This window comes from Notamacropus eugenii, chromosome 4 (assembly GCF_028372415.1).
Source record: "Notamacropus eugenii isolate mMacEug1 chromosome 4, mMacEug1.pri_v2, whole genome shotgun sequence".
Taxonomy (NCBI): Eukaryota; Metazoa; Chordata; class Mammalia; order Diprotodontia; family Macropodidae; genus Notamacropus; species Notamacropus eugenii.
The window spans coordinates 251196985-251223353 of record NC_092875.1 but is presented as its reverse complement, the minus strand read 5'-3'; the positions used below and the strand labels follow the sequence as shown (position 1 = coordinate 251223353).

At 41.4% G+C, this 26369-nt stretch overlaps 1 protein-coding gene across 5 annotated transcripts in view; it reads left to right on the top strand.

Moving 5' to 3' along the window:
• KCTD1 (potassium channel tetramerization domain containing 1) overlaps positions 1 to 26369 on the top strand; it is a 246445-nt gene that overhangs the window by 123128 nt on the left and 96948 nt on the right. The window contains exon 1 of one of the 5 annotated variants that reach the window (XM_072604459.1): positions 4756 to 5411. The exons of 1 other annotated variant lie outside the window; for it this stretch is intronic. Coding sequence is in view for 2 of the 4 variants with exons in the window: in XM_072604457.1 (XP_072460558.1) it covers positions 5789 to 7615 (1827 nt within the window). In the remaining 2 variants the exon portion in view is untranslated. Of the gene's footprint in view, positions 1 to 4755; positions 5412 to 5463; positions 7616 to 26369 lie in introns of those variants that run through there. 3 more of the 5 variants (XM_072604460.1, XM_072604457.1, XM_072604456.1) reach the window with 3 other exon arrangements.

The following is a 26369-nucleotide window of genomic DNA, read 5'->3' as shown; positions in this document are numbered from 1 at the left end:
TTGGGCGAAAACAAAACAAACAAACAAACAAAACAACTTCCAGAAGATTACCTGGTGACACTTGTTAACTGAATTCTCCTTTGGTTACTACAGTCATTTGCTAAATTAGATTCAGGCTGCCCTTTGTTTTGAAATTATAATGCAGCAAAAGTGGAGGTAACTGACTACCTTCAGGCTACTGGAAGACATGCAGATAGTTAACTGCCTCTCCATTTCAATAGAGAATACCCCTTTAAAGGTAAGACAGGCGGATGAGTCTTCTTTCTGTTCTAAGGTTCTGCAGTCTTCATTCTTAGTTCCTTCAAAGGCTCTGACCCATTCAGCTGCAGCTGCTTTTTTAGCAGTCTAACAGAGTAGGCCTGAGTTTTGAGTCCTGGGTATACAGAAATAGGAATGGAGGCTGAGGCTGGCTCCTGCCCCTAGCTTCTCAGGCTTTGCCCTTCCACTCCCAGGCTCCCTGAGCCTCCAGTGATTATCCCTTCTCAGGCTTTCAGAAACCCTCAATATAGTTTCTCTTATAGTTATTGTAGTGAATTACTCCCTTTGATCAAATATTTTCTTTCCATTCTCTGACTGTATTTATCCTTTCACTTGGCATTTTTATGTGTTAAATTCTAATCTGAATTCATAACATTTCACTAGATGATCTCCAGTTGCAATCAAACAGATTTTAAACTGAGCAAACTTCAAAACAAAAAGAACTCAATTTTATTCCATACTTAATCCTATAAACACATTTCAAAAGCACTTTCTTTGGTATTCAGTAACCAAAGCAAATGGATATAACTTTTCCTTTTGTTTCTTTAAAGTTAGGAACTAAATCCTTTTTCTACACCCTGCCATCTGGAGCACACACAATCCCTCAAACCTACTAATGTCAATCCTCCTCTGCCTTCTCTTTATAACCAGCAGATCTCCCTTTCTCTAGATCTGGTTACTGAAGGGTCAGTATTCATTCTGTCTGCTAGGAAAGTGGTCCTTCTAGCTAGCTCTCTTACTGAAACTTCCAGTGTATAATCTCCAGTAACATATCCTTCACTGGGAAGGGGAAGGGACCTTCTCTCCTCTAGTAATATCTGGCAAAACAATGGTTACATTATTCATAGCTGGCTAGAAAGGAACTTACCTTGTAGTTCATTCTAAATACAAATTTTCAGTTCTGAAACACAGGGACAATACATATGAGATAGATTACACAAAGTCCCTTACCTAAGTCAACACATGAAATAACATTTATGAAATGGAAATTAAATTAGATAAGAGTGAGGAAAAATGGTTAGTCAAGAGACCATGCTACAGTTGAAAATTACATTGGTAAATACAATGCTTCTATACTATTGGATCTGTGATTTCATCAGACATATTTCAATTCCTTTACACCGTAGTCTCTAAGTCTTCCGGAGATGCCCTGGCTGAAACAATGTATTGCCTGGTGGACAGTCTTCTGTTGATATTAGTCAGTCAATTGTCAACAAGCACTGTGCTAAATGCTGGGCATACAGATACAAATAGTTTCTCTCCTCTTTTAGCTACATCGATGCACAGTCTGTCCTTGGGCATGCTCCAAGCCTTTCCACATTGGTTTGACCTGATTTGTGTTCTTTTGGCATAGCCCCCCCAAACCCAGGTCATCTCCACACCACAATGAAGGCAGTGGGGTAAGACTTCAGTGTCCTTTAAATGCAAAAGTGCCGATATTTAGCTGACCCTTAAACAAGCGATGTCAAAAGACATAAGATGAAAACTGCCCTTCTTGAAATGGAAAGCACCTTGTTAGTGAAGTTGTAGGATAGCTTGCTGTGAAGTTTCCATATCATTCTGAAACCTAAAGCTAGGATTTTTTTTAATCATAAAGACGCAGTGAATTATGCATTTCAAATAAAACTTAACGTCGTAATCAAGTTGTCAGTCCGTTTGGAAGACTGTCTTTGCAGTTGATGGGAAGGCAGATTTGAACTGTAGCTTTCTAGAATAAGTAACGCAGAGAAACTTCATCGTCTCGTTCATTGTTCCTTTGCAAATAGTAAGTGTGGAAAGAGAAAGTGTCTGCGGGTGAATAGCCCTGCCTATTTAGATCAAAGATTGCCTTTCTCGAGTTCTAGAAGAGTGCTGCACAAAATCGTGCATTTGTATTAGTTTGAGTTCCAAGTTTGTTCCATTCTTTTTAGAATGAAACATTTTTTCCTGTGTTTTTTAAAAACGCAACTCTCTAAGCTGCTTCATTCTTTGTCTAGACACCTAAAAGTGCAATTTTGGTCGCATAGTATAGTCAGTATAGTCTTATTGTATGAGGAAGTCAGTTGTGCTAGCATCAAAGAAATGAGTATTAAAAATGATTGCACTCGAATATTTCTGAAGACTCCCCAAAATTCCACGTCTCTTTAAAAGTGATGTGGTTAGTAAAGCTAACTCTACTTCACCTTACAATAAGGGATGAGGCAAAAGTTCCAAAGGTGCTTGTATCATAGCAAGTTTAATTGAGGGTCCTGATAACTGTTTGGACAGCGCTTACTGAAACTTTTTTTCCTTCTAAATTCATTTAGTACGGCATTTGTGTGTGTGCGTTCGTGTGTGCATGTGCCTGTGTAGACCTGCCCTAAGGGTGGTTTTGTACTGGGAGCATAAAAATATTTTCGTTTCTGGAAATAGGTTGACGTCAACTGGAAACTGTTTTTTTGTTACTTTGTTTCCCGGAGCATCCAAACAGGCACACTGCCTCAGGCAAACTGCATAGAATTCAAAGCAGCACCCAAGTGAGGAGGAAAGAAAAGTGGGCAGCCTACTCCCTGGGCAAGACCCAAGTGTTTCTTCTGTTCAATACTTGCCCATTCCCTTGCACAAGTGTAGGGACACACCTCAAGACTTGGGCAGAGTTCTGTAAACGGCTTTTGTGGATACTTTCGGCTTGTGTAGAACACAGCCGTAATCAAAACTCATTGTAACAGATAGATGAGACTCAATTTTCCACACTGTTGTCCAAGTTTCCAATCCAGGCAGGGCAAGACCTTTTGATCCACACGGAAAGAGGCTGGGACAACTGACAACTTGGGAGCATCCCTAGTCTATGAGGCAAGCTATTCTAGGCTCCAGAGGGGTCCTTTCTACAGTGACTTCTGTAAATGACTCGTTTCCTCAGTGTGTGTGTGTGTGTGCGCGCGCGCACACACATACAATTTAACCATACACCGCCCTGGGCTGTGGGAAGCTAACACGCCTTTCTACATATTTCAAAGGGGCGGGGGGAGTGGCGGCGGTTGTATTAGACTGGGCTAGCCGCCTTTCTTCCTTCACCTGGAGTAAAGATTCCTGTGAGAGCTAACTACCACCGGCACTGCCTTCTAACCCTAGGGGCTCACTCACACACAGCCTTCCGGGATGGCTCTCTCCAAAAGCTTAGTGGGAGGATTGTTCCTCTTCCCACTAACCCTGCAAACAATTGGGGCGGGGGAAGGGGAGGAGAGGCAAGAGAAGGGACTTGCTTTAACTTGCACCTGGAACGATTTTCCCTCTGCTCTGCCCCAGTCCACCAAGAAAAACTGCAGCAAAACTCTGAACGAAGGTGGTTTAGGTAGAGCAGACAAAAAGTAAACTTTCTAGTATAGCAAAGACCAAAACGCCGCTTTACGTGTGTGTATATATAAATAATATACGTGTGTATGCAACCTTTCAATGATGGATACAATTATATAAAGTGTTTTATTGGGGGTGGAGAGGAGTGGTAGGTGGGAAGTAGGGACTGAATTGGCTGTGGTTCCTTGCTGAAATGAGTTTACTCTGGACTTAAATCTCAGGAAGTGTACAATAAGCTTGAATGGCCAGGAAAATAAGAGACCTGGGCCAAACGGACCTCGCAGCTAGAACCCGTTCTTGGACTCGGTTTCCACCTCCTTTCGACTCTGGAGGTCGTAATGAACCCTGGTGGAATAAAAGGACATTTTGTGAAATGGTACACGTGTTTATGGTCCCATGGAACGTGCCCGTTCTACGTCAACGAAGACCGAAGTAAAGACTGGAGGTCACCTACTTTTCAGGAGTACCTGTCAAGAGCTGGGGCAAGAGCTAGGGAGAGTCTCCCTGGCTCGTTGCCACTTGACCCCACCCTCTTCCCCCAGGAGCCTGGGTGTGTTAGGGGTATGGATTCGGGTAGAAATGGTGCTGTTTCCCAACTCAGTGCTTTTTCACTGATCGTCCCCTATGCCTGAATGTTCGCCCTACTCTTTTTTGCTTCTTGGCTTTCTTCAAGTTTCAGTTAAAAATCCCACCCTTCTGCAAGAAGCCGTTCCCAATCCCTCCCCTCCGCTTAACGCTAGTGACTTCTCGCTTTTATTACCTCCAGTTTCTTCTGCACATATCTTATTTGTACATGGTTGTTTGTATGTTGCCTCTCCTAATTAGACTGGGAGCTCCTTGAGAGCAGGAGCTGTAGTTTTGCCTTCCTTGGATGTCTTCAGCGCTTAGTACAGGGCCTGGCACTCAGTTAAGTGCTTATATAAATGCTTGTTAACTTGACTTGGTGGGTAAACTCGGGCTTGCACTGGGTGGGTCTAGGAGAGCTTTTGCCCGCCTGGCTTAGCCAGTTGTAGTCCGAACCTGGACGCTGTTCACTTTCTCCGCTGGGCCCCGCTGGTGATGCTGCTGGCGACTGCTCCGACCCCGAGGAGCCACTGGCCCCGGGTGGGCGGTCAGCCTTTCTGTCACGGGAGGGAGGATTGGGAGGGAGGGAGGGGACCAGGATGCGGGGAGGGGTCCCGGGGGTCTCCATCACCACCCCCCACCCCCCGCCGCGCGTCCACCTCTCCTCATGCCCCTCCCTTTCACTCTCTCTCTTATTTGCTCCTTCTTTGGGCTGGACCAGCGCGGACTTGCCCCAGACCTTCGGGGAGCGCCCGGGGCCTTTCAGGACAACTTAAAAGTGTCTGTCGGAGCCGTCCGAAGGGCCGAGGCCGGTGCTGGGCGTGTTTCGCTCCTCGGCGAGAGTAGGAAAGGGAGCTGGGAGCCGCGCTCTGGCCCCGGGCCCCCGCGCCTCGCCTCGCCGCCAGCGAGTAGGTGGGGGAGAAGCCGCTGCAGCCGCCAGCCCTGTCCCTCTCCCAAGCCTCGCCGGCTGCGCCCTGGCCGCGGGCGGGGAGGGGTGCGGGGCTCTCTTCGCCTCCCTCCTCCGCCCTTCTCATTACCTACCTGCTCTACTCCGCTCCGGGCGGCCGGGAAAGCTCCTGGCAGCCCCCGAGAGCCGGGCCGCCGCCACCGCCTCCCCCAGCAGCCACAGCCGCCGCCACCCCCCACCCCGAGTTCCGGGGGGCGATGAGGGGGCGGGGGAAGGGGCGCCGCTCCTCGGGCATTACTTAGAGAAGTGAGGCCACCCCTCTCTCCGGTCCGCCCTCCCGGGGCCGGGACTGCCACTCTCCAGCCAGAGGGTAAGTTGGGCGTGTTTCTTTCCCTTACCAACCTCCCCCTCCTTCCCCCCCCAAATTTTTTCCCTTAAAACTTTTCCTTTAGGGGTGTGTGTGTGTGTGTGTGTGTGTGTGTGTTGGGGGGGCGGGAGTGTAAGGTGCATTTGCTCCTCTTTACTCTTTTCTTGGTCCGACGTACCCTCCCAACTTTGCACCCTCCCTCCATCCCGCCTGTCTCTGCCCCGCCGCGGCGCGGCCGGTGCTGACAATTGGAGCGCGGCCCCTTTAAGAGCCCGGCTTTGCCTCCCGGTAGCTGAAGGTCATTAAACACAAAAGCTCTCAGCGCTGCGGTCCAATATAGCGCATGCGCCCTGCCCGAGGACTGGCAGAGAGACGGCAATATGGCGAGAATGCCTGGCAGCGGGGACTGTAACACCAGCCCCAACAGCAGCGCCAGCGCCAGCGCCGCCGCCGCCGAGAACAATGGGGAGCGGGGCGAGGGCGAGCGCGGCAGCGGCGGCGGGGGCAGCAGCCGGCCGAGCCACCCGCACTACTGCAGCGCGGGCGAGGAGGAGGAGGACGACGACGACGACGAGATCCAGGAGGTGCAGATAACGGGGGACGAGGAGGAGGAGGAGGAGGACGGCGGTGGGGGGCTGGAGGAGGAGGAGGAAGAGGAGGAGGAGGAGGAGATGGGTCTGGACTGGGACGAGCCTCTGGAGCCCGAATACTCCGCCGGGGAGGAGCTGGAGCCCGAGCCGGTCCATATGATCCATATGGACCAGAGCACGGAGCTGGACCCGGAGTCGGAGCCGCTGCTGCTGCCGCCCCGCAGCGGGCCGGCCGAGGACCCGGAGCTGGATCCGGACCTGCTGCAGCGCCCCGAGCGGGCCCGGCTGAGCGAGAACACCCGCCTGGCCACCCGCTATGCCGTGCGCATCTTCCGGGAGTACCTGAGCGAGAAGTCGCAGAGCCCGGACTTCGAGACCATGGACAAGGGGGCGCTGTGCCGGGTGCTGCGCTCCTTCTACGCCGAGGCCCGCTCCAAGAGCGGGCAGCTCTACAGCAAGTCGTCGCTCATCAGCATCCGCAGCTCCCTGAACCGCTACCTCAACGAGCCCCCCTACTGCCGCACCCTGGACCTCACCAAGGACCCCGAGCTGCGCAGCGCCAACCTGACCCTGGCCGCGGTGATCCGCAAGCTGGAGGAGCAGGGCGCGGGGCCGGTGGTCCAGAAGCAAGCCATCACCCGGGCCGACCTGCGCAAGCTGTACACCTCCAGCGTCTTCAGCACCAACACCCCCTTTGGGCTGCTTAACAAGGTCTGGTTTGAGACGTGCATGTACTTCTGCACCCGGGGCCGGGAGAACCAGCGGGAGCTGGAGGAGGACTCTTTCGGGCTGGCCATGGACGAGGACGGCCGCAAGTTCGTCTACTTCAAGTCCCTCGGGCCCTATCACAAGTCCCGCTCCTCGTCCTGGAGCAAGAAGCGGGCGGAGAGCAGCGACGAGGAGAATCTGCCCCGCATGTACGAGACGGGCACGGAGTTCTGCCCCTACGCTAGTTTCGTCAAGTACCTGTCCAAGCGCAACCCACTCTGCAAGGCTTTCTTCCAGAGGCCCCGGGACCATTGCAACGAAAGCGATGTGACCTGGTACGAGAACAAAGCCATCGGCAAAAACTTGCTTGGCACCAGGATGCAGATGCTCTCCAAGGCAGCCAAGCTGTCCAAAACGTACACCAACCACTGCATCGGCGCGGTCTCCATCGCCACGCTCAACAGCATCGCAGGAATAGGCACCAAGCTGGGACCCCCCGCTCCGCAGGGCTGCTACGCCGAGGCTCTGAACGGGGGAGCTCGCCACCACCACCACCACCACCACCACCATCACCACCCCCCACACACCCCGCACCATCACCACCGCCCCCAGCCGCCTTCACTGGGGAACACTTACATCCTTCCCAAAGAGAGTCAGGTGGTGGCCGACGTGAAAGCGGAGGCTGCACCCAAGCGGGCCCTGTACGAAGCCGTGTTCGGGCCGGGTGAAGTCTGCGGTCCCTCTTCCCCCAAAAGACTGTGCATCCGTCCCCCGGAGCCGGTAGATGCGGCGGCGGTGGTGGTAGTTTCGGTGAAACACGACCCCCTGCCTCTTCTTCCTGAAGTCAATGGGCACCGAAGCACCAATTCTCCCACAGTAGTTTCACCTGCTATTGTTTCCCCCACCCAGGTAACCAAAACCAAACTCTATGCATGAAATGTTTCTCTGGTGCCACTTCGGGACTAACTTTTTTGTGCTAATGCAGGTCTGTGCTTTTTGGCCATTTAAAAAAAATAGAAAGTGAAGTGCGTTGAATCGTTTCGCTGTGCTGTTACAAGTTTGGCTTTCTTGGAGATTTAAGGGAAGATTACTTTTAAACCAGTGGTATGAGAGCAGGCAAATCACTGCTGAGCAATAGCTTTTAAAACTTCTGTGTGCCAAGAACAATAGGATTAGTTGAACTACTGCAGCCTCTCAAGAGTTTTGTAAAGCCAATTAAGTTAGAGAAGTTTTGTGTGTCTATGGTTTATGGGCACTAATGTGTAAATGAACCACTTTTTTAAAAATCCTTCTCCTAAATAGAATGATCATAAACATATTCCATTACATATCCTTGATCACTTTTGAAGTTGGGGGAGGGGGCGGAAAGTATTCATCATTATAAATCATTAAAACTTCAACCACAGTTCCTGGAGGCTTTTGTTTTTGTTTTGGTAAGAAAGCATTCTGCTTCAGCAATACATTTACCCTGTTAGCTAGACTTTGGTGCCAAAATATACTGCCACAAATAATTCTGAGACTTAAGTAGAATCAAGAAGAAAAGGAAGTTTAGTTTGTAGTTAGAGTAAATTAAACTTAACTTGTTTAAGTTATTGTTCAAGTGAAAAGTTGAGACCTGCAGTTACAAGTTAATTAACAAATATTTATTGTATGCATAGAGCACTGTGCCAGGCACTATGAAGAATATAAAGAGAGGTTGGAGAAAAAGACCTAAACACTCACATGTGTGCATACATTATCTGTAGGTGACCACAGCACAAAACAGTGGAAGCAGCTTTTCACAGGGATTTGAGGGACCTGGGTTCCAGTCCTGATCCTGTCACTAATTTGCAGTGTAAATTCAGACAAGTCATTTGATTAATGTGGGCCTTACTTAATTCATCTGAAGTTGGACTAAATGACCTCTAAGGCCTCTGCCAGAACTAGAGTTCCTCCACTCTATGAAAAATGGCCAGTGAGCAGAGTAGACAGTAAGTTCTATAGGAATGCAAGGGAGAAAGAGATCATTGATAGAGAAGGAAGACTTCCTGTCTCTTTACTCCTGGTGGGGTGGAGAGAAAACAAATAAACGTTGAGTACTTTAAAATATATTTGCTTTCTAGATCCTCCTGTTGCTCATGCGATTGGAATGTTACCTTTTTAAAAAGTTTAATGGAATTTAGAATTACTATCCTCTTGCCTTTCCTTCCCCTTCCCACTCTGTTAGAGGAACATTTCAGAATATTTGCCCACTTATCATCAAGAAAATAACAGGAATCTCAACTGTAAGTCAGGTCACTTTATGAACAGATGTAAGGTACCTCTGTGCTCTTTCCAAAGTGGAAATTCCAGTTCTGGACAAACTGACCCTTTCAGACAGTTTACCAGCTAATCAGCAAGCCTCAAGGCCAAATGAGAAAGGGGGCTGTGAATGGTAATATAAACATGGAGCTTCTCTAAAACATACATGACCTGTAGGCTGTGTGTATCTTTGTGTGTCTAGTGTGAACGGTTCATTTGTGATATTATTTAAGAAGAATGGGGAAATCTTTTCAAGTACTTTAGTTTGTTCTCTAAAGGAAAAAAAAAAGATGTAATGAGCCTTTGGTCCCTTAGTAAAACAGTAACTTATTTTAAATATAGTGGTTTAGAATGTTAACTGAACAGATAAAAGTGTGAAGTTTAAGCATATTTATCAAAAGTTCTATTTACTTGTGACAGTAGTAGTCCAACAAGACAGCTTTTTGTTGTGCTTTCTTAAAATCCCTTGGGGTCATGTCAGACTAGGAAGTAGAATTTTATTTCACTAGGCATTCGTATATACTTTGTCTCTCTGTGTTTTCTTTCCACTTGTTTAAGCTGAGTATCAAATCCTGGATCTGTGAAATTGTGTACGAACTCTTAGACTCGAAGTACTATAAGGCTCTAGTACTGAATGTGGATTTTTGTGTTTGATGATACAAACTCTTCAGACTTGATCAATACAGATGAAACCCATTGGAGTGTTGTTTGTTTTTTAAGTACAATGCCATTTAAACATGAAGCTCAAGTTTTCATTCATGTTAGAATCATGTTCTTCCACATCCTTTTTTTCTTTCCGTTTTTAAACAAAATTAAAAACTTGAAAGGAAGCCTTTAAAATAGTAACTCCGATGGGACTCTGTATATTAAGCCTGAGCATCATAAATATGGAATGAATTTTTTTAGTTTAAATGGAAAACTGATATTAAACTTTTTCCCTCCTGTATTTATTAAAACAGCTATAACGATTGAGGTCTTGGGCATTTCCTGGGGATTAATGGCCGGCTGAGGTTAATAGCCCGAGGCATTGCCTTAGGCCATCAACTCTTCCAGCTAGTCATTAATCCCCAGGAAATGCCCTGTGCCTCGAACCTCAATCGTTATTACTTAATTATAAACATAGACTTTCTAGCCTTATTACTGACAAGAACTCACCAAGTGGTGTGACACCAAATTCCAATGTTGACCAGTATTACAGATTTCTTGATAACTTAGAGATCACAGACTGATACTTTTATTGCCCTCCAACATAACAAGTTACTTTAAAAAAAGTTATTTTAATTGAATGCCTAAATAGATGCCCATTTTGTCCCTCTTTGGGGCTGTTGTACCTACAGAAAGTTTGATGAATTGAAAAATATGAAAATGTTCTATTGAAGATTAATGGGAGCACATAATTTCAATTTCTACTCTTTTAAAGTATGAATTTCAAGGACTTAGATCTTACAGATCTTTAAGTAACTGCTTCATTCAGAGATGTCCTAACATTTTTAACTCTGCTGGATTGTTAATGGTGTTGGTCCATGAAAGAAGAGGCGGTTTCACTGTTTATTTTGTCACTATATTTGTGATCTAGTCATCCAGGCATTACTCCAACTTTATAACCCTAGGAAGTAAATCCTGTACAGTGCAATTGAAAAGATTTAGCATCATATCCCCATTTGAGCTTCACCGTCGCTCCTAGTTGCACTGAAATATAGCACTTTCCATCCTACTGACAAGAGTAGTTCTGTATAGGCTGAATATAGAAGTATGTAATTTTACAAGCTCATCTTTCACATCACTAGGAGATGGGGTAATTGTAAAAGTCTGTTTCAGCGATCCCAGTTAAATAATTGCTCCAGTTTTACATACTATTTATCCAGTACTAAACAAAAGTCCATAGATAAGCCTATGAAAATGGACTTGGAAATAACCAGATGCTCACTGCAGTAAACTCTTCAGTTTAACTTGCTTTAACTCTACTTTCTTTCCAGACGGATACCTTTTAAGTATTCCATTAGCATGAAACCTAACCAAGACTAAGAAATTTATCCACTGAAACATATTCAGTTGTTTGTATTTCACTGTCATGACTGTGTGCCTAGACAGGAGTTCCACAGATCTCTAACTGAAAGCAGGGCCAGCGTTCTGATTTGGAGCACATGATTTTTCATTGCCTTCAGTCTTTGAAGAGAAGCCATGTGCTGACAGAATTAGGGAACTAGTTCTGGCTTTGGGTTTTGTGGTAGGAAATGCAAGGATCATTTAATCCACTACAGAAACAAAATATGAAGTTGCTGATCAGTTGAAATAATTAATAAAATGCAGTTCAAAAATTTTTACTGAAAAAAAACCCTTTTCTTCATAGATATGTCTTTGACACTGCATGATATATAAAATAATGTGTATTTAACAAATTTGCTAATTGATGCCAAATGTATTTTACTGCTATTTCAAGCCTCTAAAGTTAATAATTTTTATACGAAAATAGTTTTACTATTAGTTTGAGGATATTTGTGGAAGTTTTTTTCTCCAAGTAATTTTTTTCTTCGTTTATGAAAGGTGGAGCCAGAGGGAGGTAAATGTACACCTTTTAGACCAAGAATCTCTGTAATTAATAAGTTTGCCATTAGGCAATACTAAGGTGGTAATCCTCCTGTCTCATTTGTCACACTTTGGATTTTAGTCTAAGTGAACATGTAAGTTAAGCTAGAATAAAAAAATAGAGATGCAGTGTGGTAAAGTGGAGAAAGAGCCCTGGATATGGAATCAGAGCATTCAGGTTCAAAACCTGCCTCTTTCACTTATTCAGTTACTTAACATCTGAGCCTCAGTTTCCTCAAAGAGGGGATTGGACTAAATATCCTCTAATGTCCCTTCCAGCTCTAAATCCTATGACCTAAATAACTCAACATGATTGGTCCAATCATTGTACTGCATGTTGTATGAATCATCTTATAAAATAAGTCCATATTTTAACTTATTGTATTAACAACTTCATAACTATTGAATGATGAAAATAATTTTGAATAGAAAAGTGAGGGGGTATATATCTGAAGCTATATAGCCCCAAATGAGAAAACTTATATAACTCCAAATGAGAAATCTTACGATCTCTGCTATATTTTTATGTACTATTTAAATGGTAAGCAAGAATTGCAGTCCCATTTCATTTCTGTTGATATCTTATGCAGCATAGTAACTTTAAATTATGAGTTCCCCAAGTAAAAAAGTCTTAATTACAAAACAAATTTCCAGCAAAGAAAAGCCCATTTGTAACTGTAGTTCAGGGGCTCATGTAGGCTGGATTTTTACCTATTAGCATCCAAAGACTTTTCTTTGGCTACAAGATGAAAAACTATTGATTTGAAGCATGTTACAACTTAAACTTTAGGATCCTAAGTACTGTATTTTAAAAAAGAAATCAATATAGACATTTATACTTGGATATTAGGGACTAAAATGGAAAGTTGAAGTGTTCAAACTATTATTCATCCTACCTTATACAGTAGGACTTTTATTTCTATATTCCCTGATTCATCATAGACCTGCATTATACTAGTTAGTCAAAATTTGTCTTGTAAAATTTCTATGGGCCAAATTTAATAGGGAAGGAAGATTATTGATCCAAAATAGAATGCTAACTTTGAATGACCAGTCAGGAAGGGGAGTTCTTCAGCACTTGGAGAGTTGCTGGAGGAAAAACTACCTCCTTGCCTCCCCATCACCTCCCCAAAAAGTCCTACTAGTGATTTTTTTTTGTTATTATGAAAGTACTTCAGTACTTTATTTGTAAATCTCAGAGCTGAGACACAGAAATGCTTTGCTATAGCACTTTTTGTTCGTTTTTGCTTCTGAGATGATATTAAAACATTACCCACTATTCTTTTGTGAAAGAAAGATCAGAACAGATCTCTAACTGGTGACAGTGATCTTTATGACAGCAAGCTTCCTGATATTATGTTTGTTCTATAAATGAGTAAATGGTGAAATCCTTTGAAAATACTTCAATAGAGTCAGGCCTGAATATGGGGTTGTATTATCAAATGCCCTTAGCTATAAACTTGATAACAGACCAAGCTACACCCACTATTATGTTAGGAGGCAGATCCTATATTAGACCCATTTTAGGTTCAGTTATTGTCAAAGGTCTTCTGTTCATCACTTTCTTTCCATTTAGACTTTTTTCCTTCCAGCTCATCTTTTTAAAAGCAGATGTAGCCTTTTCTTTTTGATGCATGCATTTGTATTTGACAGCAAACCTTCATGTGTTGGCTAGTTTTTATTTACATCATGTAAATTTAAGGGCTAATCTTTAGTGAAAGAAATTTTTATAAATAGAAGCTTTCTTGCAATATTAGGTGACAGTATTTGAACCTTAGTTGAAAGTTTTATTACCGATTATTTCAGGTGCTCTCACTGTTAGGTATAAAGTGTGTCCTTTTTGCTGAAATTTCTCCATTTTCCAAAACAAATGTGAACTTTCTTTTACAGGAGACCTTTTTATTTAGGACATAGCCATATGATTTCTGAAATCAGGTTCCTCTTTCATCACTGCTGTTTCCCCCAAATCAATCAATAAGCAATTAAGCACTGATGTTGGTGACTTTTTGTTTTTCCTGAGTCCTAATTGGGAGTTTAAAGTCACTTTGGAAGGTGAAGACTGGGAGTAGGGTGGAAAAGTGGGTGTATTTTACCTCTTGGTAGACTAAGGGAGTGTGTGACACAGAGGAAGAAATCTTTAGCCAACTCAAAATATCCCTCTCAAGATTTACCAAGTAGAGATTCCTAGAGGTTACCATTTGCTATTTTAAAATGTAAATAATTATTGGGAGATTCAGGACTCAGTCCCACCTAACTCTTAAATAAACTGATATGATTGTTTAGCAGATGTAATTTAAGCTTGTTTTTGACAGATTATTCCATTTATCGTCTTTGTAGCCAGTGCCTGGCATATAGCAGGTGTTTAATAAATGCTTGTTGACTGATATATAGTTTCATTTGGGGCTTTGATAAAAGGTAAAATTTTTGAATAAGAACAATGTCAGTATTAGATGAGTTAAAGAACTTTAGAGAGCATATGGTCACTGGTTATCTGGGCAGCAGGGGAGAGAACTCGGGAGGTAAATAGGGTTACAAACTGTGTGCATGTCCCTGGCCATATTCTCCCCCATCCAACTCCTCCCTCTCCCTTTATCATCATTGTGGTATAATATAGAATTTCCTTATTTGTTGGACACCCAGAATGCATGCATGAAAGTGTGGTCCTTTTATGTGTTTTGCAATTTTTTTTTTGCATTCAGTTTTGTTAATTAGGCTCAATAAAAGGGGATGTTAGGGAATTTTTTCATGAGTCTGTGGCTTAAGATGACTCAGTTCTATAATTTTGAACTTGCTATAGATTACTCCTTTAGTGACATTTTGAAAAGTAGTTTTAGGAGATGATTTGGGGAAAAGATAGTCTGAAAAATCTGTGATTTTTATGTGAAATATTAAGGAATAAAATAATTCCTTACATTTTTATGAAGTTTCATATACATTTTCTTTACCAGTCACAACTCCATGAAGTAAGTAGAACAAATTGCTAATACCTTCTTTGGCCCAATCACAGAAGCTGCCCAATCAATAGAGGAATCAGTACCAAGAAAGAATGTCTTCTGACCCTATCTAGCACCCCTTTCAATATCTCCTACCACCTCTGTGCAGTGCTAGATTAAATACAAGCAAGTGTACATCCATTGTAGTCTGTACTTCTTAAATGAAATTTTTAGTAGTTGGTATTTCTAATTATTTAAACTCTCTTGGATTACTTAAATACTTTCTAAGGAGATGAGTGATGAGGGAAGAGTTCACAACTTCAGATCTACAATTAAGGGGTACATGTTTTCTCTCACAGAGAATATAAGAATTACATGATTTATTGCTTTTAAAAGCCTTAGAGCACTTTGGATGAGAGTATGAAATATAAAATGATGCACCTAGTACATCATCATTATCATTCATGTTTGCTGAGTGTCTTTTCTGTATGAGGCAACTGAAAAGAATATAGTACTTATACCATTGGTGCTTCTATGCTAAGATTAAAGGCATGACTGTTTTTTGACCTCTTAACCCAGTGATTAACACAGTACCTGTCGCATAGTAGGCACTTAATAAATACTTCTTGTTTTTACACTAATGTAGTTATTTATTGAGACAATGAAAAATACCATCATAGAAAAGTGATAAAAATATGCACAGACCCAAAAGCATAAATGATGTTATTATTTTTAAAATGTTCATATTTTGTTCTGTGTCATAGTTTAAGGAGCTAGTTAGTGTTCATGGTCATTTCTGGAAATGGAGTTCATTTGTACTTTATTTCACAGGACATATTCATAACACAGGATTGGTTTTGTTTTTGTTTTTTTGGGAGGGAGGTTGTTTTTTAAATATAGAAATGTACTAATGTCCAGTTCTTCAACTGATTTTTCTTCTTGAAAATATGCTGGCCAAACATCATACAAAGGCTCTCCAGATCCTAACTTGATCTACTTTCTCCTATCTGTTGTGGTATTGTGGCTAGAGCCTGTCTTAGGTTCCTTTTGAATGAAGTCTGACAGTTTTGTGGTAGAAATTAAATCTGATACTTATTGCTAATACTTGCTCTAGTGATTTCTTATACTTACCCTTCTCTCTTGCTCTCTGTTCCTCTGTTTGTACACAGTACCTGTGGTAAAATGGGATGCTTTGAGCCAAGCTCCATTATCTGCTTTCACTGCTTTTGACTCCTTGTAAAATTTGACTACTTGTAAAAATCAAAATATTGATGAGTCCTAGAGATAATAGTCAGTGACAAATGAAAGCTCTCTAGGAAGGCAGGTTTTGATTACGTGTAGAAATACTACTTTCCTTTCTTGATTTTGCTTGATTTTTTTTCTTCATGACTCAGAGACTTAGAAATCATGCCCTGATATCAGACAGCCTTTGTCAGTAGCAACTGCTGTCTTTTGAAAGTTAGTTATTATTATTATAGTTTTACGGTTATTAAACTGAATTTGCAAGACAATCAATAGCATTCATTAAGTGCCTACTATGTGTACCAGGCATACAAAGAAATGGAGGTAGGTTGGGAGCCTGGTTAATTGGGAGGGTAGGGGAAGGAAATTAGGAAGAAGTTTGGGGGGAAAGCTAATGAGTTCAGCTTTGAACATGTTGAGTTTAAGATGTCTATGGAGCATCCAGTTCCAGATGTGTAACAGGTAATTGGAGATACAAGAGTAGAGATTTTGAGAGAGATTAGTACTGGACCAGGATAATCTGATAATCAGTCACCTGAATAGGTATGATCATTGAACCCGTGGGAGTGGATGAGATCACTAAGCAAAATAGTATGAGGGAGAAGACGAAAAGATCCAGAACACAGTCTGAGGGGATCTCCATCATTAGCTGCTGTAACATGGATGGACATCCAGAAAGGAATCAGAGAAGGAAGGGTCAGAGAAGTAAACAGAGAACCACAAGAGTGCATTTTCATGAAAATTTAGAGAGAAAAGAGTATCAAGAACAGAGTGACTATTTCAAAACCTGCAGAGAAGTAAAAAAAAAAAAGCTTGAGAAAAGGTCATTAGATTTGTCAACTAAGGGACCACTGGTAACTTTGGAGAGAGCAGTTTAAGTTGAATGATGAGGCTGGAAGCCAGACTAAAAAGACTTAAGAGACTGAGAGGAAAGGTAATACTATTCTAGAGCCCCTTCAAGGAGTTTAACCACAAAAGAGAATAAAGATATAGAATGATAGGTAGGGAAGATAAATGGATCAAGTGACTTGGGCTTGTTTGTAGGCAGAGAAGCAGCCAGTAGAAATAAGAAACTGAAGGTTAGTGAGAGAGTAGGAATGATTAGAGGGGGCATTCTGCTGGAGAAGATGGGATAGATTGGGATCACTTGTATATATTGAGGGGTTTATCTTGACAAGGTCACTTTTTCACATCAGATGGTTGAAGGAGGAGATAGTAGCAGAAGGTATCTGGGCAACGTGAGATGTGGAATAGGGGAGAAAAGGGAGCAGCTCTCTGTGAATTACCTCAGTTTTTTCAGTGAAATATGAGGATTCTCATCTAAGACGGTGTGGGGAGGGGAATCCTTAGGAAGTTGGAGGTAGCACAAAAAACGTTTAGAAAAGCTGCTGTGGTGAAGGGGATAGTGAATTGATTAGGGAGATGTAAAGAGACTGCCTCACCCCAGTGAGGACCCAGTTGAAATTATATAACAAACTTGGAGTGCACCCAGTCAGCATGGTTTGATGATTTTCTACAACTTTATTCAGCAGCACATGAGTGGACAATAAAGGGAGTAATCCAAGGCTGGAGTATAGATGGACAAGATCACTATAATAAAGGGACAAGAGACTAGAGAAAATAGGACAGTGTAGAGTTGAATGAGTTCACCTCAGAGTCAAGTTGGAGAAGAAAGAAGAGTGCAGGGGTGATGGCCTAGGAAAAAACTGAGGGATGGAGGGGTTGGAGGTCCTGGTATGGACAAAGGACAGAGTTTGGAGTTGCAAGGCAGAGCAAGAGGTGCAGTGATAACAGATTCTGGTAGATAAAAGAGTTTTAGAGTTAATGGGCATAGGTGTAAAATTCTTGTGGGTGATGGCAAGATCAAGGGTCGGACCGTCTATTTGTGGGTATGGTGGTGATGGAGTGGAGTAAGTAGGAGGTTAGGACATTGGAGGGATTACTGATATGTATGTTGAACGTTCCCTAGTATGAGGGCCAGCGTGGATTACAGGAGTGGGTGATGTGCTTGCACTTAAGGCCCCTGTTCCATAAAACCACAGACTTGCACCTCAATAACAGGTTCCTTGTTTCATGTCCTAATGCTGTGACTCTTATGTTTTAATAAGTTTGTTTGTCTTAGAAGTAAATTTAACTATATACGCATATATGTGTAGTTACCCATACACCCATAAACATATGTATGTCTATACATAGACTATGTGTGTCTATATATACTTAGGTTTGTCTTTACACATATACATATATAAAATCTATGAATATTATATAAATGAACAGGAGGCTAACATTTATAGAATCATAGGATTTTAGAAGTGGAAGGCACCTTAGTGGTGTTCTACACCAGTAATATCAAACTCAGATAGAAACAGATCCTTGCCAGCTACTTAGGAAACTACTTGCCCATGGTTATTTAGATAACAGATGACAGGGCCAGGATTCAGACACAGGTCCTGTGACTTCAGATTCAGGGACCTTGCTATCATACCGCAAGTTTTAGCATTTTATGTAGACCCTACAGTCAAAGGAATTGGGTATTACATCCCTGCTTTATTAAAGAACTGTTCTTACATATTTACCAAATGGTTCTTGGGCCAGAAGCTACCCAGTTAACTTGGGGTACATTGGCTAGACCCCTTCTCTTCCCTTCCCTTCCCTTCCCTTTCCTTCTTTCCTTCTTTCCTTCCTTCCTTCCTCCCTCCCTCCCTCCCTCCCTCCCTCCCTCCTTCCTTCCTTCCTTCCTTCCTTCCTTCCTTCCTTCCTTCCTTCCTTCCTTCCTTCCTTCCTTCCTTCCTTCCTTCTCTCTTTCTTCCTTTCTTGTCTCCCCTAAAACCTTAGACCCAGTGCACTCTGAAACCCAGGGATTGAACAGCAATGGATCCCTGTCCGACCTCCACTCAGTGGCTGGTTTTGGACCCTCCTGCTTAGAGTGAATGTCAATAGTAATAGTTTCTCTTCAAACCACTATCCTGAGGCTCCTGACCCTCTCAGAATGATTTATCTATTTGTTTCTTTTCTATTAAAGGGGCCATCCCCCTGACTACTTTTTAAAGAGGCCTATTCACTGAATGGGCATTTCCTCACTTTAAGTGAGTACCTGAAAAGGCCTTAGCCTAAAAGGCCAAGGTCTCCCATTGCATCCTGGACCATCTCCAGTCATCCTGATGAATATCTGGTCACTGGATTCAGATGGCTCTGGAGGAGAAGTGAGGCTGGTGACCTGCACAGCCCTCCCTCACTCAAAAAGAACAAAGTCAACTGCAAGTCATGTTATTATTTTTCTGATGTCATGATCCTCTTTGAAAATGAGGGACAAACACAACAACAACAACCTTGGGTCATATAACTGATTTATATGCTAAAATCATGATTTATTACCTACAGTTGAGCTCATATTTCTACTAACTTGAGTGTCTGGCAACCAGAGTACAAAACAATACGGCTATTTTATGGAGCTTGAGGATAATTTACTTTAATCTAATGATCTTTGGTTATGAACATAGTTTTCTATTTGTGATATTTCTCACTAAAACTTTATCTTGTTTCCTAAAATGCGGGTTCTAATGTGCGTGTTTTTTAATGTCTTAAACACATGTTGGTACCCTACCTTCCTTTAAAGAAACATAAAATATGTATTTATTTTTTAGTGGATTGAGGAAGACTCCTGCAGGCCTCAATAAAAGCTGTTAAAGGAGAGTGAGAGGGCTAAGGATCTTCACTTACCTATCATTCCTTTTTACTAATATACTTTCCATAGATGCAGCAGAAATGGAAAGTAGCCTGAGAGCTGCCAGTTTCCCTAATTCAGGAACATGCTGTAACTTGCTGTAATTTTTACTAAGGGAAGTAAAGTTTCAGAAAGGTTTTTGATGTTTTATAAAAATTAACATTAAAAGAATGACTGTGGCATGATATGATCCCATGCCTAATTAGCTCCAGTATATTAAAAAGTTCTGCAAAACAACAGAAGCACTTACTTAGCTACTGTCTGTGATGGTACTTCAGTACTTCAGTACCATCTTGTATTCAGATATGAACGATGCTGCTACATGAGAGTAAAAACATTAGTCAAAGGAGAAGGAAGTATTTTTCAGTCAGGTTTTGTAGACTTTGGAAGTGAGGAGAGAGCTCATAAGCAAACCTAATATTAATAGGGAAATCTCAATAGAAAGGGAAAGGCCAAGAAAGAAAAGGAAGGTGGCAGAGGACAGAGAAGAAGACATTATTTCCTCTGGGCTGTATTCAGTTGGTCCAATGAAAATGATGCATTGTGTCTAACAGTAAGCCAAACAATTAAATAAAATGAATTTAAGCTATATTTGCTTTTTTAAAATAGTTTTTTCCCCTAGTTATATGTAAAGACAATTTTAGCTGTTATTTTTACAAGATTTTTAGTTCCAAATTTTTCTCCCTCCCTCCCTTCTCCTTTCCTCCCCTCTTCCTAAAATTATAAGCAATTTGATATAGGTTATATATATGCAGTCATAAGCGTGTCTTTTAAGTAATTGTTTTGGAAACATGAACAAAAGTGTTACCAGCTTTATTTCAGGTTTTTACTTCTGTCTGTAAGGGCTCTATAAATGTATTGGAAGTTAACATGTCTAAGATCATAAGATTTTGGAGCTAGAAGAAATTTTAAAGATCACCTGAACCAGGAGTACTGGGGGCTGGTTATGTGGTCCAGGGACAATCTTGAGTGTAGCAGCAACTAGATTAAAATGGAATTGGGAAATATTTGGCAAAATAAATAAAATTAAACATAGATAATATATAAAGAGAATCTGAAAAGTTCTAGAAAATTTGATGTTACAAATGCTGGGATTTTATATCTTGTAAAGTTTCCTTTAAAATAAAAATGCAAAGGACTGAGATTGTTGGGGTTATTTTTGTCTTTGTACCACCCTTCCCTTCCCCTTGGTCTCCTGCCCCTAGCTCCCCAAGCTAGCAGAGTGTCTCTCACTTAGTAAGGTCTTAAACATGGTTGAATTTAAATGAAGGACTTTGGTATGTCTTTAAAATAACAGTATTTTGGATAAATAGCTATCTATATATAATGAAAATTCTTCATACTTCATTATAAACTGCTATATTCCAATCTCTTGTGGAACAGTCAAAAACTCACTCAGTATTCAGGCTACTTTAGATTCACCAGCGTCATATAAAATTTAATCTTATGTTCTGAGCAGTAGCTGAAGAAATATAAAACCAATACAATAACTAAAATTTTATTTTTTTATTGAAGGTCTTACCCAGAGCATGAGAAATTTTAGGCTTAAGAGTGTCGTTGTGATGAAAATACTTTGTAAACCTTAAATCACTATGCAAAATGTGAGTTGTGACTGTTGTTATAGACCCAGCCTAATTTCCTTCAGTTTTTGAGTGTGTGGAACAGCTTTTGAAAAGTTAAGTTTTAAGTTTATTGCTGTCATGTGACTTCAGGTAGGGACCAGTTCTGTGCTTCAGTTTTATCATCTATAAAGTGAGGAGGATGGCCTGTGTTGGCTGTAGTGCGTTGCAGCTCAAAATCTATGACTTTATACCACAGGTATTAGGCATTAAAGAACAAAACAGGGTATAACAATGAGGGCTCAGTTTTAGGTTCATCTGTATGAATTTGGGAACTAAATGAATCCGCAAAATATGGTCCACTTTGGAAATGTCAGGGAATTAAAGAGAAGCATAGGTAGTCAAGCCCTTTTCATATTCAAATTCATCTAGACCATTCTACTGGTAAGAAGTAATTTACGTTGTTAAAGGTGGCCTTTGGATTAATTTGCAATGAGATCTATCAATTTCAACACAAGATCAGTTAATTTGTCAATTACTAAGCATTTATTAAGTGCCTACCAAGTACGAGGCATTGTGCTAAGTGGTAGATACCAAGTCAATAGTAAAACAGTCCCTGTCATCCAGGAGCCGACATTATCTAATGGGTAGTTTCTGGAATGGACATAACCCAGTTCTAACCATGATTCTGACTAGCCAGGGCACATCAATGGGACCATATGGGAGGACTCATATAGTTTCATACCAGTTCTCTGTGTAACTTGCAGCATAGAACTTTATTCCATAAGGCTATCAATCCAACAGGTTTCTCATAGAGCAAGCACTTAATTTTTTTAAAAAAATTTTAAACCCCAAATCTACACAATTCTGATGCAAAGTTACAACTAGTAAAATAATTAATACAGTATGACTGTAAAGCATTTTACAAATAGAAAATGCTTAATAATGGTGTGAAGCTTTATAGGGTGAGAGTTTAAATGTTGGCATGGGATGACAGGGCTCTCCTGTAGAAGGCTTTAGCTTGTTCTGTTGCTGTTGGCACTGAGTGCCTGCCCACCCAGAATGGTAGAATGAAACAGATTAAAATCATGTTGATTTCCCTTTACCATACACACTGTTTAAATTGCAAGGAAGTCTTTGGGAAAGGGCAGCTACAGACATACAGGTCCATTAATGGAGACAAAAGACAGAATGTTAGGGCAACAAAGATATAATTTTAAAAAGGGAAGACAAAGTGGTGAGGGAGAGGTTTAATAACTTAAATGGGGTTGAGATTTCTTCAGGCCTCTGTTTGAAAGAATAGCGAAAAAGAAATATTAAATACCTACTGTTTCCAGAGTGCTGTGCTAAGAGAGATTCAAAATTGAGGCAAGACCTCATTGCTGTTTTCCAGGAACTCAAGAATCTGGAAGAGAGATAAGACATTCATAACTAAATATAATATGTGATACATGATGATTGCATTAATCACTTACCAAGCAAAGTACCATGTGAGATCTGAGAAGGATTGTTACCATTGAGAGCACTAATGGAGTAAGAGGTAGCATTTGAGTTTTGCTTTTAAAAGGATTGGTAAGAATTCAACAGGATAAAGGAAAATCATTTCAGGCATAGGGAATTCACTGAGAAAATGCTTGGAGGTGGGAAACCTAGTCTATATTGCAGGGCAGAGAGGTATCCAGTTTGGCTGGAAATTAGATTACAGACAGGGGAGTAATAAGAGACTGGAAAAGTAAAATGGATCAGATTGTAGAGAGTTTTGAATGACAGGCAGAGAAGTTTGAACTTTATTAGACAACAGGGAGCCACTAAACATTTTTAGTCAAAGAAATAACAATCAGATTTATATGTAAGAAAGATTATTCTGGCAGCAGTACTGTTGGTGAATGGGGAGTAGGGAGCAGTAAAGACTGGAGGTAAGGAGACTTGTATGTAGATGATTGCAACAGTCCAGTTGGGTGGTTATAAGGACTTGTACTGGGGGGTAGTGGTAGGAAGAAAAGAGGAGATGGATGCCACAGCTACTGCCAAAATGAATTCAGGAGGATTTGGGAACTGATGAGACAGAAGTAAGAAAAGAGAAAACACTTAAAGATGCCCCCAAATTTATGAACATGGGAAACTCAGTGGATGGTAGAAACAGTGAAATTTGAAACTGAAAGATAATGAACTTGTCTTTGGACATGTGTTTGGGGTGCTGAGGGCATATACAGGTAGAGATAACTTGTAGACAGTTGAAGATGCAAGCTCTGCAATTTGGAAGAGAAGTCAGGGCTGGACCAATAGATTTGGAGCTCATCTGCATAGAGATTACAGTGAATGCCATGGAAATGAGTGAGATAGTGGGGCAACAAGAGTAGGGAACCAAAGACATATCCCCACATCGAGGGTCAAAAAGATCAGGAGCCAGAGGAGTAGTTGGAGAGATAAGAGGAGAAACAGGAAAGTCTGATATGTTTGTAGTCAGTGGAGAAGAGAGTATCAGAATATCCAATCGGATGGAGTGGTCAGTTATGTCGAAAGCTTCAGAGGGATCGGAAGGTGAGGACTGAGAAAGGACCATTTGATTTGATGATTAGAAGATCACTGGTATATTGGTAAACTTTGAGAACCTGATTACCACGGTTTTGAGGAGCTAGGGGGCCAATGAGTAGGTGATGCATCAGGTGTAAATGCTTTTTCAAAGAAAAAAGCAGTGAAGGCAAGCAGAGAGAAATAAGACTGTAGGTGGAAGGGGAGAGGAGGTTATGGATCAAGGAAAATCTTTTAGGATTGGAGAGACCTGAGCATGCTTTGTGGGCAGATGGCAGGGAGCCAGTGGTGAAAATGAGATAAAAGTTACTGGAGCAAGAACATGAAGGAAACAGGAGGGAAGGGGCTCAAAGACAGAAGTAAAGGGAGTAGACTTAGTGAGGAACAGGGATTCCTCTTCTGTAACCAAGAGGAAAGAATAGGAGTGATAATGCTGAGAAGTTATGAGCAGTGGAGGAGGAAAGCTGAGAGAGATCCCGTCAGACAGCTTCAGGCTTTTCTGTGAAGCAGGAAGCTAGGTTATCTCCTGTAAATGTGAGTAAGGATTGTTGTTTGTGCTTCCTTGTCGAAGAGGACTATGACATCAGGAAGATGATGCCATGACATGCAAGTGAATTGGATTTAATTGAGGGGGCCTCACTTTCTCCTCCAGCGCCATCTGGGTTCAGAGGCAAGATATAGATCAAGAAGACTGGAGATTGCCCCTGAGTAGAAGGAGTTTATGACACTCACTAAGTAGAATGAGGAAGGAATTGATAGGGGTAGAAGGATTGCCAAGGATCAGCAAAGGCCTGACTCAAGTTGTGAATTTCACAACATGCAGCTGGACAAAATTCATAGTGGACACTTCTTACTTATTTTACTATTCTAAGAAGTTCAATAGGCATTTAATAGATGCTGATTGAATCAAACTGAAAGTTTGTTGAACAATAGTGTACAAAAGACAAAAGCATTTTATAGTACAGGAAGAATGGTCATGATGAATTGTGAGTTTCCTAACTCAAAACTATTGTATTATGTTATTAGCTGAAATGCAAAAATATAATTTACTCCTCAAGTTCTAGATTTCATTTCTTTGTGTCATGAAGATGATATAAATTTCTGAGCCCCACCCTAGCCTAAACAACTCTAATGTTAATTAGAGTCCTGTGAAGTTTGGTTCTGCCGACCCTGAGGGTATTATAAACATAGCAATCTTTATGGAAAAAAATTCTCTTGAAATAAATAAAAGGAAGTACAAGAGTAGAATTCTTTATAGCTCAGCAAAATGAACTGTTTCTTTAAAAAGATTTCAACTTGCCCTTCAAAACTCAAGCCTGATTTTTTCCCCTAGTAATAGGTAAGAAATAATGTATAATCCCTCCCATTAGAGTTTTTTGTTTGAATTTTTAAAAATAATGTATCAATCAAATCCAGTCCGGACTCCAGCTATGTTCAGATATCTTAAAAATCTAGAATTCAGAATTGTAATTGAGGCTGATTTAAACTTTCATCAAATAGCCCCCACCCTACCTTAGTCCTAATGAACCAAGCATGAATTGCAAATAGTTTTTACAGTAGTTAAAAAAAAAAACCTGTCTTCCTATTATATTTTCATTAGAATAGAGCTAATGTAGGTGTACTAGAAAATATAAAAATATATGTCTTGAGGCAAAATACCTATATTCTATAGATTTCACTAAATCTGGTGGTCAGGTGTTCTTTAACTGTTAAAGTGGATTTTGGGAAGGTTATAAATTCAGTTACTCTTCTTGGTCCTTTTTTGTGCTTGTTCTAAAGCAAACAGTTTCCTTAATCAACATTTTCACAAGTGTAACATATGTTCTGGGCTACTATCCCAACTCCCATTCACTGGCAAGTCTGGTCCCCGGAGCAGCAGTTGGCTATGTGCCTTTATGGCTCTAATGGTAGCCCTAAGTATTTTGGGGTGTCATTTTTAGTGTTATAGCCCCATCACTGTGCTTCTCCCTTTGTCATTTGATACCACTTAGCCAGATGATCACTTTTTAGAAAGTGGTATTTAGCTCGGTATTTAGTCAGTACAGAGCATCCCCCCTAAAGTCTGTAACCTGTTCTCTCACCAGTTCACACAGATTCCAGAGCATATATGTGACAACTCCTGAAAGGTCTTTTGCTGGAGCCCTCAGGATGTCCCTCTGGGGCACGGTTCAGCTTTTTTACTAGCATCTTTGTAGAACCTTGAATCTGCTTTTCCTTATTGGATCCAGCTTGTCCTGAGCTCCTGATGCAGATCCTGCAATTGGCCATTCTTGCTAGGGTGCAGATACTGAGTCAGAATCTTCCCAATCCTTTGAAATGAACCAGATCGTTCTCTAGCCAAGAGGGGGCTTGACTGAAGTCAAGACCAGGGTCTGTCCCCTGCCCCTTATCATGTCAGGCAGTTCTTTCTTTTTGTTTTTTTAATTATTATTTATTTGTTTTCAGTGTTCTACAATCACTTCCATATAACTTAGATTTTTTTTCCATCCCTCCCCCTTCTTCCCTCCTACCTTTCCCTTCCCTCCCTGAGATGGCATACAATTTTATATAGGTTCTACACATACGTTCCTATTAAATACATTTTTACCTTAGTCGTTGCATAGAAGAATTAAAATGAATGGGAGAAATCATAAAACAAACCAAAACCTAATACAAAAGAAAATGATCTGCTACAATCTGTGATTGAATTCCATAGTTCTTTCTCTGGATGTGGAAGGCATTTTTCCTTAAAAGACTATTGGGAATTTTTCAAGTCCTTGCATTGCAATGAAGTTCTAAGTCTACCAGAAAAAATCCTTGTACACTGT